Genomic DNA, 13,954 nt, shown 5'->3' on the forward strand with positions numbered 1-13,954 from the left:
TAAAAGCTTACAAATATGAGTGAGGAACCCTCTTCCTCTATTGGCTTCTTCCCTCATTACTAAAACATCCCCAAGTGATAAAGACCAACTAGGACTATCAAACTTGTTGGGAGGATAAAATGTTAAACCACTTTGGAAAAAGTACTGCCAATTTTTTGTAAACCTAATAACCCAATTCTTTTCATAGGTACCCATCAAGAGATTTAAAAAAAAAAAACAGTATGTGCCCACAAAATCTTATACATGAATGTTCATATCATCTTTTACCCATGTCCATTAATATCAGAATGATAAAACAAATGTAATGTTTTACAATGAAATACTACTTAGCAATAAAAAGGAACTATTGATTCACATAACAACATGGATGAATCTCAAAAATATTATGCTGAGTAAAAGTTTACACAAAGGAGAATATACTGTATGACTCCATTTACATGAAGGTCTAGTAGTGTAGGCAAAATTAATCCATGATAGGACAAAAGCAGAAGAGCAGCTGGGGTAGGGTGGGGGTGGAGGCCAGAAAGGACACAAGGGATCCTGACAGGGGTCCGGCTTACCCAGTATATACACTTGCAAAACCTTAGCAAATGTAGGCTTACAACCTCTACATTTCACTGCATGTAAATCTAACTTTAAAAGAAAAAAATAACTATAAATGTACATTGAAGATGCACATGCTTAAGTATTTAGGGAAAATACACTGATATTTGCAATTTCAATTAAAATTTGTCAAAAAGATAATATGCTGTGATGATGGACAGGTGGGAAATGTTAATAGAATCTAGGTGGTAAGTATATGGGTATTCACTGTAAAATTCTTTTCACTTTGCTGTGTCTGAAGTTTTTCATAATTTAAAATGTTGGGGGAAAATTCTTTCCCATCTTTAAAAAATGACAACAACAACAAAAGTCTCCCTCCAATTCCCCAACAGTTCTGGTCACTGAGTGCTCTGCATCTCTCCAAGCTTCCGGAAAAGATCTAGTGCAATGTGGCTTTTCTGCTACTTCTGTCTAGAAACTGCCCAAGAAAAGGTCCCCAAAGACATAATATAGGAGATAAAATCCGCCTGGGGTTTGGGTGGGGCGGGGGTGGTGAAAACAGAGAGAAGCTCTTCCCCAATTCCTGTGGACATGAAAAGGGTTTCTCCTAAGTTTAGCTGAACAAAGCACTGTTAACACACATCATTCCAAGTTGAAATACCAAAAGCATCAAAGTTATTCTGCATTTCTAGAACCACAACTATGCCATTACTTGATACAGTGAAATAAAAATTAATTTTCACTTCTCTTTACCTCTGCTGACTTGGTCTAAAATTAAAAAGTAAACTCTCAGTTTCTAGCAGTGGTCAAGAAATTAAAAGTTGTGGACACAGATGTCCCTCATGCCATATGCAACTTACCAATTTTTAAGGACATGGAACAAGATGTCAGAAAGAACTGAGTCACTATACCCAGCTCTGTTTCCAGTCCTGCCACCACCTAGAGAAGCGACCTCCACACTTCCAAGTGTCAACCAGCTCTATCTCATCTCTTCACTCCTCATCATTCCTCTATCCACAGCAGGCTGGCTTCTGTCCCCCTCGCCCTGATGAAATGTCTCAGGTCATGGGACTCACTGGAAATTCTCAGTAGTTTTTTCTTTCTTGTCTCCTCACAGTATTTGACACGAGGAAACACTCCCTTCTTAAAACACCATGCTGGACTCTGCACTCTCCTCAGTCTCCCTCTGCCTCCTGGGCAGCTGCCTTTCCTCCTCCAGAAAGAACTTCCCTTGACCCCCAAGGGGAGGGCTGGGCACCTGTGTACATGCTCCTCTAGGCTCTGCATTTGCACCAACACAGCCCTCCCCACACTCTGCCACAACTGCCCCTCTGCTCTGTGTCTCACACTCTATACAGGGCAGGGACGTGTCTGTGTTCAGAGTTTTAACATCAATGCCTGGCTGAATAAAACAGTGCTGAACGAACAAACAAATGAGGGAAGATTTTTTTTCAAAATGAGAGTTGGAAGCACATAGTTTTCAGGATTTCTTCTGGTCTTGCTACTCAAAGTGTGTTCCTTGCAGCAAACAAAGCACCCTCACCTAGAAGTAAGTTAGAAACCCAGACTCTCAGGCCCTACGCCAAGCTTACTGAACCAGAATCTTCATTTAAATAGGACCCCCAGGAAATTCACAGGCACTTTCAACTTACAGAAGCGCTTCCCTGTGGTATTTTAAAAACAACTCAAAAAAGAGTCAGAAGAAGGTTATAGTTTCAACTCTGCCACTAACTTACTAAAAAGTAAAAATAAAAATAGCTGTGTTTTATTGAGTGCCTACTACATGCCATGCACTATGCCAAGGGCTTTACAAATCATGCAAAACTCATATTCTAAAGTCAAATTGTTAGCAAATTCCTCCTTTTCATGAAATTAAGTCTGCTCTGACAAACCAAATTTTATTGTTACTATTAATATTAACAGAATATTTAATAAGCACTTTATACTTCTGAGTACCATTTCTATACTTTAGAGCATGAGTCCTCAAACTTTTTAAACATGGGGACAGTTCACTGTCCCTCAGACCATTGGAGAGTGCACACTGTGGGCCCGGGACGAGTCGGCTGCTAAGCAGGACAGGCAGTGGTGGCAAAAGCACCCAGAGAGCCAGATAAATGTGCTGGGCGGCCCGTATGTGGTCCGTGGGCCATAGTTGGAGGGTGCCCGCTTTAGAGTCACACCAGGTCTATTCCTTGTTCAACATGACAGCCCTACAAATACCTGAGTTCAGTTAAATTATGCCCCTTAATCTACATTTCCTCTCTAAGCCAAAAAAAATCTTAAGTTTTCTAAGCATTCCTAATAATGACAATATGAGTAAATAATAATAGTAACTAATCCTTTCTGAGCACTTGCATGTGCCAATACCCGTGCCAAGTGCTTTACACATATTCAACACTTAGAGATGGTAGATCCACGAGTTACACAGTTCATGGTTTTCAATACTCACCAACCTGACTATACTCTGCTGAAATCACTCTGTATGGTGATTTCCAGCCAAATTCTCCTATAATGCATAAATAATCAGCAGATAAATTTAAGAAAACAGGCAACCTCACAGAGGTTTTTGAAATGCACATTAAAACAACAGGTCTTGGTGTTTTGTTTGGTGATTTCTATATGAACTGTCAGTGTTCAGAGAATAAGCACCATCATACCCAGCTGGCAGGGTTCTACAACAGGGCAGCCACCTTGAAAAGAACCCTGACAAACTCCATCAGGGCCTTCAAACTACTTATACCCCTTTCAAATTGAAAGTTGTTGGGCGAGGGTATATGAAAATAAATTTTATGCCCATTGCGTATCTGTATCTGTCCTTTGACCTAGTAATTACACAATCTGGGAATATAGTCTAAGGGAAAAAACTCTTAACACAGAAAAAGATCTGTGTCCAAAGACATTCATTATGTAATTTAAAACAGTGAATCTGCAAGTCCAACGATGGCAAGCCGGTTAAATTTCAGTGCATTCATACGATACAATAAGATGCTATGACCTAATGGCAATTAGGAAAAGCGGGACACAAACTGCATGACAGCAGAGGTGTGTGCATCCACATGCTTACACATACAGATAGAGAAGGCACAATTCCAAAATGTTAAATAACTGTGCCTGTTTCAAAGTGACAAGATTAGGGGTAATTTCTTTCCTCTGTTTTCCTATTGCTAGGGTAATGCTATGGGTAAATTAAATATCAGAGGAAAAATACTGAATTTCAAAAAACAAAATATGTATTTTTGTTATTGTTCTCCTTCTCTGATTTATAGGCTCCCAGAGAGCAAGAATTATGCCCAGCCCCCACTGTGCAAGCCCCCACTGCTGCTCCGCAAATGCTGCGGACAATCGAAGCATTTCTGGACTGTTTCTGCCTTCTCATCGAAAGAGCACCACACACACTCCCAGAGAACAGCAGCCTCACTCTTTGCCATCCACCCTCACCCCTAACTCCCTCTACCCCTTCAGCTCAAGATTATAGTGGGCACATCATTTTTACCATCCCTTTCCAGGGAAGATGGGGAACTGTGCTATAAAGGATAAGACTATTCACAGGGAACATCAAATCAAAGTGCAATCTGACAAATGACTCAAATCTGAATCGGCTGGTATTAAGATCTTAGAGTGGAAAGAGGAAAAAGCCTCTGTTCTACAAAGGACATAATGGGACATTTAACAGATTTTTTTCAAAGGGCAAATGAACAAACAAAACTCGCCATTTATATCTCAAATGAAGTCAATGAAGAATGAGCTGCTTATTAAAAATGCTGCCTTAGAGGAAGCAAACCAAGAGACTGGTTCTCCCTAAATGGATCGCAGATATTCTTGGTTTTCAAAATTATCTAGAGTCCTCGAAGCTAAGATCAATAATCTTCTCTCTCTCTCTCAAAGACAGCAAAAATACCTTTGAGCATTTCCCACTTTGAAGGTAGGAGGAGGCAGCTTAAGGCTGACAGATCTTTCCCAAGAAATGATGTGACAATGAATGTGAAAGCTCTATTTACCTGGCACTCCAGGTTGAGTTTAAGACAACTCCAACCAGGAAGAGTCCAGTTTTGTACTTGAGAGACCCAAGACAAAAAGACCCTACTCCTGCGCTTCACAACGAGAACAGTTCTGGTCTTCTGAGACAATGCTAATACCTGCGTGGAGCAAGGTCCTTCCTATAGGAGAGTTAGGCTTTCCCTCACCATCACAACTTCAAGGTCCTCCTATTCTGTAGCATGTGACACAGACACAGAAAACCGGAGACAACACATCACTAAGACCAGCACTGAGACCCAGAAGTCATCAAGGTGAATAAGGCTTCCTTGCTCTTTCCCAGGTGGGGTATGTGTGTATCTGTTTCTCAATGTTAATGGAGTCATTAAGGCTGCGTCTACACTGCCCAAATTACCTGGATGGTTTGGCAACTCTCCAGATCCCTCTGAGACCACGTCGCTCATCCAGATGTGCCATTTGCAGCTCAGATCCCAGGGCGAGATCAGGGTCAAAAGCGTCACAATGTATCGAATGTGTCCGTGCAGACGTGATGCAAACCTGAGGAAGCCTGTGGACGGGCCTGGCCGAGCCAACAGGGCCCCCAAACCCAAACCCATCCACAGCAAAGGGAATTTCAATTGCAGACCTCCCCAGGACAGATGCAGTCTTGAGAAATCTTTTGAGTTGCTACATTTTTTTAATTAGCACAACAACAAGAATGTTTCTTCTTACCTCTGTTCGTCCTGCTGACTCAAGTCTGCCATTTCCCTGGAAACCCCCACAGGAGAAATCAAAAATGGTTTTCTTCAGGTGCTGGTTGTCTGTATACAGTTCCTTCACTAGCTGAATAAGTTCGCTGACCTAAAAGATAAGAGTAGGAGAAGGCTGGGTACCCAGTAGCAGACTTCTGCTTCCCAGAGCCACAGGCCTTCCTACTGAGCAGACCCTTCTGCACCACGGTTACGGAGAATCAGGCTGCCCAGTTCTAACCTTCAGGACACCCTGGATATAGTGACAAAAACAGTGGCTTTGACATCTGGTATGCTGGTATTCTTTTCCCAGAATCAACCACTTTAAGGCAAAGATATCCTGCACACGCTGCCTAATCTAAGCCTCAGTTTTCTCATCTGTAGAATGGGTTACTATGAAAACTGAACATGACCATTGTCACAGCGCACCAAAGTCCTTGGCACAGTGCAAGTGATCAGTCAATGACATCTAATACTATTTCTGTCTTGTACTTGAGACCCTCTGGAGGAAAACTCCCCCAAGGCTGAAGCTTCTGAGACTATCAGCCTTATTTTACAGCACCAACCCCTTTCTTTGTGTACCTATATAGCAATGTCAGTAATAATGACAGTTAGATAACAGACAATTAGAAAGCAATTTATGGCCAATACTAAAATACTCCTACAGGCTTCAGTCAATCATTCCTTGCAAAAATCTTGAGGAAATGGACAGGCTGATGTGTCTATTCCTATTTCATAATGAGGAACGTTAGCTACAACAAAGTTAATCGCCCAAGGTCCCGCCTCTGGGGTGTCTGGAGAAGGAACTGAGATGTAACAGCGGCTGAAGTGCCTACTCATGTGGGAAAGGGCGGCTGCCTCCACAGAGGCAGAGCCAGGCCGGAACTGAGCTCCCCAGGCCCCTAGTCCAGTGCTTCTCCTGAAGGCTTAGGTCTTGCTGGGCCAGACACATGGGCAAGCTGAGCAGACGCCGCCTTTGTTTCCTACACATTTCAAATCCCAACGGCCAGGAATTTTCCAAATACCTCTTGATGGGAGCAATCATTAGCTCTTCAAATAAAGTGGAAAATCCCACCCTGACTGCGCACAGTAGATGTTCAACACTTCGAAACATGAGTAAAAATTGGATCCAATCCTCAAGGATATTCCAGTGGGAAGAACAAGACCTTCTGATTCTACAAACATTTACCAAATGCCAACCAAGGGAAACAGCTCCTGCCCTTACCACAGCCACAGCAGACACTAGCAGCAGCTATTATCACCTCCATTTTCTTCATCTTCAAAAACCAGCGGCTGCTTCAATGATCCCTGCCCTACTCCTCACAAAATATCCAAAGTTTTACAGTTCTCCTTGCTATGTCTTACTTCTGTGCTTTACACAGGCTGTTTTCTCTTTCTCTACTGAGAAAGCCCTCCACCTGGACAAACTTCAAATTCTTCCCTCAAAACACATTTCAAGCCTCACTTCTATTAAGAAGCTTCCCCTGATCAAATAGGCCACCCCCATGCCCCTGGCAATCAGCCTCTCCTCCTCTGCTACCTCTGTACCTTGTCCAGCTGTCCATTACAGCAACCCTTGCACTCCATTTTGCAATTACTTGTTTACATGCCTGTCTTCTCTACCAGAACATGAATTATTCCAAGAGAGAAACTGAATCTCAGCCACACATGTATGATAATTTACAATAAATCACGCGGTTTCCTCTATGCTCACATTTCCTACTCTTAACAATGGTGCTTAGAACCTTGAAACACTAAGCCTCTCTAACTATGCCACTGATCAACAGATTGAAAAAGCTTTACAGTTAAAAAAAAAAAAGAAAAAAAGATTTATTGAGTAAACTTGGAACTTTATTCATTCAAAAAGCATCTATTAGCTGCTACCATGTGTGTTAGGCACTGGAAAATCAGAAATGAATAAGACACGATCACTAAGTTTCAGATGTTCACAGCCTAGCGGGGGATATAGACAAATAACCAGACAATGACAGGTTAGTATGAGAAAGACATTAATTTGGATTAGGTGCAGGAAGACAGGTGAATGATCTGACAGGCCAGAGAGCCCTTCCTCAAGTACAGCAAGCCTGGGCTGAGGTCTCAGGGCTAATAAGGCTTGTGTCAGACATGGGCGAGAGCAGTCCAGGTTATGCACACAGGAGGAACAAAGACAAGGCGGAGAGCACAGGGAATGAAGGAGAGGAAAGGGGCTTTCAGAGTCAAGAGACAATAAACAACCTTAAAAAAAAGTATTAAAAGTTAATAGGTCAATACCTTTTTCTTAAGTTCTTCTTGAGAAAAATGCTCCACTTGAAACTGATTGTGCTCTTCAAGGCAAATACTTAGATAAGATGTTTGATCACTATAAAATGAAAATGGTTCTTCTGCCCAAAAAAAAAAAAAAAAAAAAAAAAAGAGAGGTGGGGAGGGGGGGAGGAGAAAAAGAATATCAGAAACAGATCCTTCCGAAACCAATCCCAGCACAATCCATCTAAAGCAATTTGAATTGGGGGAGGCGGGGATGGAAAGAGCATAAGTACACATAGGGGGTTCAAAGCACCACCTTTGGAGCAAAAGTAATTTTCCCTTTCTCTACAGGCTGATATTTCAATGTATGGTTTCATTTTAGGCTGTAGGTTTTCACTGTGGCCAATCCTGAATTATAATTTGCATATCGAGTGTTGTGCCTGGAGACCATTCTAAATGGCACAAGCAAATGGTGATTTCAGTTTAAATGAGGGAGTGATTCTGTTTAGGCAAGAATACAGAAAAATTAGATGTGACCCTCAAGGGTAGAACTCAAGGGAAATAAAAGTACCTGATCTATTTTTCACTGGCCCCAGACCCCTCATGGGAAGCAAGCACATTAAGTGCAGAGACTGCCTGCTAGAGCTAAGATATTAATAAAAGAATCTTCAATCACCTACGTAAGGGTCTGCTTCCTTGCAGCGAAGGTCATGTTCTAACAGAGAGGGAAGAAGGGGAGGAGGGGAGGCTGTTTATTGAGTGAGGCATATCCACAAACAGTATCTCATTTAACACATGTAAGAGCTGATCCATCTTTTAAAATACAGTATGGAATACTGGAAAGAGCTAAACTCCAAAGGGTTTATCCTGGATCAAATCTGGGCAAATCAAACCCCACCCTACCCCCCAGCTGAGCCTTAGTTTCTTCATCTGTAAAATGAAGTTAAAACCTGCTGTACCCAATGGGATGACTGCCAGGATCAGAGATGAAAAGTTAAGTGCCTAGCACTCACTGTGCCTTATACATAACAGGTACTCAAGGAATGTCAAAACTACCAATTTCACAGTATGTGCCAGGTACCGGGCTAGAGATACAGAAGGGAATAAGACACCTGACTTTAAGGGGCTAAGGTTCTAGCAAGGAGAGCACCAAATAGCACTATGATGAGTACAACAATGCAAGTCCCACAGGACCCTCATCTTGTAGCCCTCCCTTAATGAATCTACACTGCTAAAAACAACGTTTCAACCTGCAACAGTAGTCTCACCCATACATCTGTGCAGTCCTGGGCTCTCTGCAGCAGGTGCTGTGGTAGGCAGTGCCCAGATGTTAGGGCAGTGAGGACTGTTTACCAGAAAAAGAAGATTACAAGTCCCCAAGGTTATACACAGCTAAGAGTATCAAATGATACAAAAAATAGTAAAGGCAGTGAGGAAGCAATCTGCAGCAGACCCTCTGGAGAATTTAATACAATTTACTAGGCTCTTCAATATGAAGGCCAAAGCCAGATGGATACAGCCTGGGAAAGCCAACATCAACATGGTCACCACAAAAAGAATCCCAAGATGAAATCCTGTAGGTGCTTCATCTCTTAATGAAGTTTCAGCACTATCTTAAAGTTCAGCCCACATCCTCCAAGAGGAAAAGCCAAAAGGAAATACGTAGAAGAGAGCATGTACCTTCACGCCTCCGAATTTCACTGATCTGCTCCTCCAGGGTCTTTTGCAAATTCCGGTAAGAGAGTACATCCTGCTCCAGTTGCTTCCGCAGGGCAAAAATGCTGTTTAACTCAGCCTGCAGGTTGTTGATGCTTGGTAAAACAAAACATCAGAAATTTTTAAACAGACCTATTTGTGCTTTAAGATGCAAAGCCCAGCAAGCCTGCCTATAATCTTTATGTCTTTTGTGGTTATTCTGGTTATAAAAGTAAATATATATTACAGAAAATTTAAAATATAAAAGTATAAAGTAAACACAATTCCCATGTTCCTACTATCAATTAACACATGGCAGACTGTATTTCCTCTCAATCTTTTCCCCTGTATTTTTTACAAGGTTGAAATAATGTTGGACATACAGTGCTGAATTATACATTCCTCACTTAAATATTTCCCTACATTTTTGGAAATTATTTGCAAACATCATTTTTAATGACTATAGAATATTAAACCGGTGACTGTCCCACCATTTACTTCAACTCATCCCCTATTAGTGGATATTTGGGCCATTTTCAAGTTTTTGCTACAGATATAACCAGGTGGAAATAGTTTAATTCTCCAGAATGCTTCTCTACTTGGCATAACACCTTGAGAGGGCTTGGGTATAGAAGGGGAGGCTGTCCAGGGCCCGGGTGTCACCTGGCACCCAGGCTTCAGAAGAGAGGGAGAAGCTTTTGTGCTACTCCTCAAAGATACCGTATTGGGAGTAAGTATGGGGGACAAGAGGGAAGAGAAAAAAATTATTGACAGTGAGTCAATAATAAGAAAAGAAGACTGATTTAGGGCCAAAAGAATTCCATTGTGGTGGGTTAACTACTTATAAATGCACAGTAGAAACGGATTTTTATTTGGGGAGGGGAGATGTCAAGTTTCACGTGTGGGTCAATGTGATACAGCGCTGAGCTATACAGAGAGCTTTCACGGGACCAGAAGCCCAAAACCCAGAGGAGGCCATGAAAATGCACACCTCCCAAAACTTGTGTTCATTGTGGGGAGCCCTATGGAACAAACTTTCTCTGATGGAAATGTTCTATATCCACACTATCTACTGCAGTAGCCACTGGCTAAATGTGCCTACTGAGCATTTAAAATGTGGCTAACATATCAATGAACTGAATGTTTGATTTTATTAAATTTAAAGTAAGTTTAAATTTAAATAGCCACATGGCTAGTGGCTACTGTATTGGACAGGGCAGATCCATAAGAAAGGCTTTGTACTTCTACTGATATGCAACTGGCAGAGATCTTAAATCCAGCTCTCACAGGCACAAGGAGACCCCAGCTGACATCTAAATAGCATAAATAATGCTTTTCTGTACATCTCTGTGCCTAAAGCCTTGTTTGACATTCAGGTTATTTTCTTAAGAAAGATTCCCAGCAGTGTAATTACTGGGTCAAAGTATATGAACATCATTAAAGATTAAACACATTAACAAATCAGAAAGCCTTTTTTAAACACCGAGAAATATATCACTTTCTGTCCAGCATCTGACCTATGATTCCCTAAGAAGGTCCAATAACACCTTGAAACTATCTGTAAACATTTATGAATATATGGATTTTTCTAGGGAGGTGGCCCATAAGCTTCTATCAGATTTTTTTTTAAAGGGTCCACAGTCCCCAAATGGTTGGGAGCCATTGCTCTAAATGTGTGTCAGACTCAAGCCCTATTTCTCCTTCAAAGACTTCCAGCTCCATCCATCGAACTGCACACATAAATCAACATACACTGGAAGGAAAATAAACCATTATGTCTAATCTGCGATGCTTGCTGCTCCGAGGACGGTTTACTGTGAAGTAGTCTTCATGCAAGGGAAGGGGCTCTACTGGCAACTTGTACCTAGTTCCATTTCAAGACAATCATAATGATCAATTTGTAAGGCTGATGGAAAACCTTACAGAGGTGTGACAGCGCAGCACTCGCTTGGATGCAGCCATGCTGCAGACATTTAACTAGGGAAAAAAGGAGATTGTTTTAGCGAAGCTCCTGCGATTAGGGCTGGGGAAAGCTAACTGCTTCACTCCCTCTTCCATTTCTGACAGGGTGAAAAGTACACAGCTGCTGCTCTTCTGTCTGTCATTTATGTTTTCCCAACTACAAAATCTTTTCAAGGTGTGAGGAGTTGGCAGAACAAAAGGTGCTTCACTCAGAAAGAAACAAAAACCCTGTACCTTCCTCTTTCTGGAACTGGAATCTCAGAGTGGCGGGGGCTGGTGGATAGGCAGGAGCAGAAATGAGGAGTCAGAGAGATCCAAGCTCAAAACACCATACAACACTAACTAGCTCCATGCCCATGGGCACGTCGGTTGAACTGCCTGAGTCCTGATTTCCTCATCAGTAAAATGGGGATAATACCTTTACTTCAAGATTATTTTGAGGATTAAATAAGATGTTGCATGGGAAAGATCTTGCACAGTGCCTAATACATATTAGATGCTCAAAAAACATCATCTCCTTCCTTCCACATACCCCAACAACTCCCATACAAAAGATGATACTTATGGGCCAAAATTTCTGATTTTCGTGAGTTACAGCAACGCTTCTTCTCTGGAGATGATTTTGCCCCACAGGACATTTGGCAATGTCTGGAGAGGTTTTTGGTTGTTATAACTGATATGGGAGGGGCAGGTGTGCTACTGGCATCTGGACAGAGGTCAGAGATTGCTAAACATCCTACAATGCATAGGACACTCCCTCATGACAAAAAAAAATTATCCAGCCCCAAATCCCAACACTGCCGAGGTTGAGAAACCCTGAGTTACAAGGAAGTGCAAACTGTGCTAGTCTTCACAGTGGGTGGCGTGTAAGAGCCTAGGCTCAGTAGTCAAAAACACCTGAGCTCTAAATACACTTAACATCTTAGAAGCCACTTTTGTAAGATGGGCCTAAAGCTGCCAACGTCTAAGTGTGACTACAGAGAATGAATAGTAAAAGTGAAAAGATCGGCACACGTAGCCTGCGATGAGTTCCTTCCTTTCTGCCCTCCCTGTCCACTTTTAATCACAGCACATCATGTTGACAGACATCCACCTTTGCTGCCAGTTTCCAGAAAGCAAGCGGTGCTGGTGTTACAGAAGGGAGCTCCACCTGCCTCAGCCCACAATTCTGCCCCCTGAGGATTCAAAAGCCCCCACAAGCTACATGGAAGCACACTGGGATATTGAAGCATACATGAGCTTTTTGTGTTGTTCTTATTCTTAAGAAGTTATCATTTATTGACGAGTGCTTACTATGTGCCAGGCAGTATTAAGACTTTACATAGTATCATCTCTTATTTCAAAACAAGCCTTTCGGGTAGAAAGATAGGTAGGTAGGTAGGTATGTAGGTGGGCCAGCCAATCTCAATTTTATAAACATACTGAAGCTCACGGTGAAAAGTGACTTAGCCAAGAGCTCAGAGCTGCTGAGTAGCAGAGCTGGGATTTGAACCCAGGTCTGTCTTCCCCTAAATGTACTGCAAGACAGAAGAAGAAGAGAAAACCTCTTAAGCATCCTTGTTAGTCATAGTCCTGCCTTGCCTCAGTCCCATCCATCTTTTCATTCATTAACAGAGGGACTGCGAAACTCAGAGCCATTCACAATGCTGAGGGGGCTTGAGAGCAACCACAGCCACCCACAGGGCTTCTCAGTGCCCAGAATCTAACCTGGCTCCCACCCAGAGAAGCTGCACGACTGAAACAAGATTTGACCATTCCTCTGAGTTTTCCCACATGACTCAACCCCTTGCCCAAGTGAAAATGGCCAGCAGCTGAGACTTCTTGAAAAAGCTCACCTTCGGAGAGTGATGCTACTCCCAGAATTTCATCAGCATGTTTTCATTTTCTCTAAACTCATTTCAGATTTAAGATTTCGAAATCATCTCATCATTTAGAAGATCAGCTTGAGGGGAAGGGGCGTTCCTGCACAGAAGTTACCAGAGCGCCTACTCTGCACTAAGCACTGGGGAAGAGAGACAGTGAGACAGGATCCCTGCCCTGGGGGAGCCCCCGTGCAGGTGAGGAGACAGAGCAGTCACGGATGACCACCCAGCACGAGACAGGCCCTCTTGACAAGGGTTAACACTCAAGCTAAATTCTAAAGGACTAGTGGGAGACAAAGGAGGAGAGAGGTGTGGAAGGGCAGGTAGGAAATACAAGTGAAGGCAGAGGCAGGAACAGACAGCCCAGGGAACAAGGAAGAGCTCACTACGGTGAGAGCAAAGGGTGGATGAGAGGGGGAAGTGAGGGGAGTGATGGTTTTACACCTTTTATTATGAAAAATTTTAGACATATTTAAAAGAAGACAAACTAATGTACCCAAACCCCAGCCCCAACAATAAGGGAGCCAGGGCCAGTCTTGTTCCTTCAATATCCCTACCCACTTCCTCTGCTTCTGTACTATTTTGAAATCAATCCCAGACATTATATCCTTTCAACTGTAACTATCCCACTGTGTAGAGAAATGATTTCTTAATGTGAGAACTCCCTGAGGCCAACCCTGCATTTATAGATGTGCAAACAGAGGCCAGAGCAGGCCACTTGCCTGAGGACAAAGAGGTAAAAAGTAGCAGAGCCAGGGCTAGAATAAGACCACTAGCCTAAAATTGGCTCTCCTTACCAAACCACACTGGCACCAAATCATTCTAGTAATTCTGCAGAGACACAAGTTGCTCCCAGACATGCAGGCTTGTTTGGATCCCAGGGTTCTGACACTCAACACCTGTGTGACTTTGAACAAGTCACTT

At 42.5% G+C, this 13,954-nt stretch overlaps 1 protein-coding gene across 8 annotated transcripts in view; it reads right to left on the minus strand.

The window, feature by feature from the left end:
- Window positions 1–13,954, minus strand: part of CDK5RAP2 (CDK5 regulatory subunit associated protein 2) — a 174,154-nt gene that overhangs the window by 71,564 nt on the left and 88,636 nt on the right. For all 8 annotated transcript variants that reach the window (XM_076008992.1, XM_076008991.1, XM_020289456.2 and 5 more), the window contains 3 exons: window positions 9,192–9,322; window positions 7,539–7,648; window positions 5,251–5,379 (listed from right to left, as the gene is read on the minus strand). In XM_076008992.1, the coding sequence (XP_075865107.1) occupies window positions 5,251–5,379; window positions 7,539–7,648; window positions 9,192–9,322 (370 nt within the window). The remainder of the gene's footprint in view (window positions 1–5,250; window positions 5,380–7,538; window positions 7,649–9,191; window positions 9,323–13,954) is intronic.

The sequence above is a fragment of the Microcebus murinus genome, chromosome 12 (genome assembly GCF_040939455.1).
Source record: "Microcebus murinus isolate Inina chromosome 12, M.murinus_Inina_mat1.0, whole genome shotgun sequence".
Lineage (NCBI taxonomy): Eukaryota > Metazoa > Chordata > Mammalia > Primates > Cheirogaleidae > Microcebus > Microcebus murinus.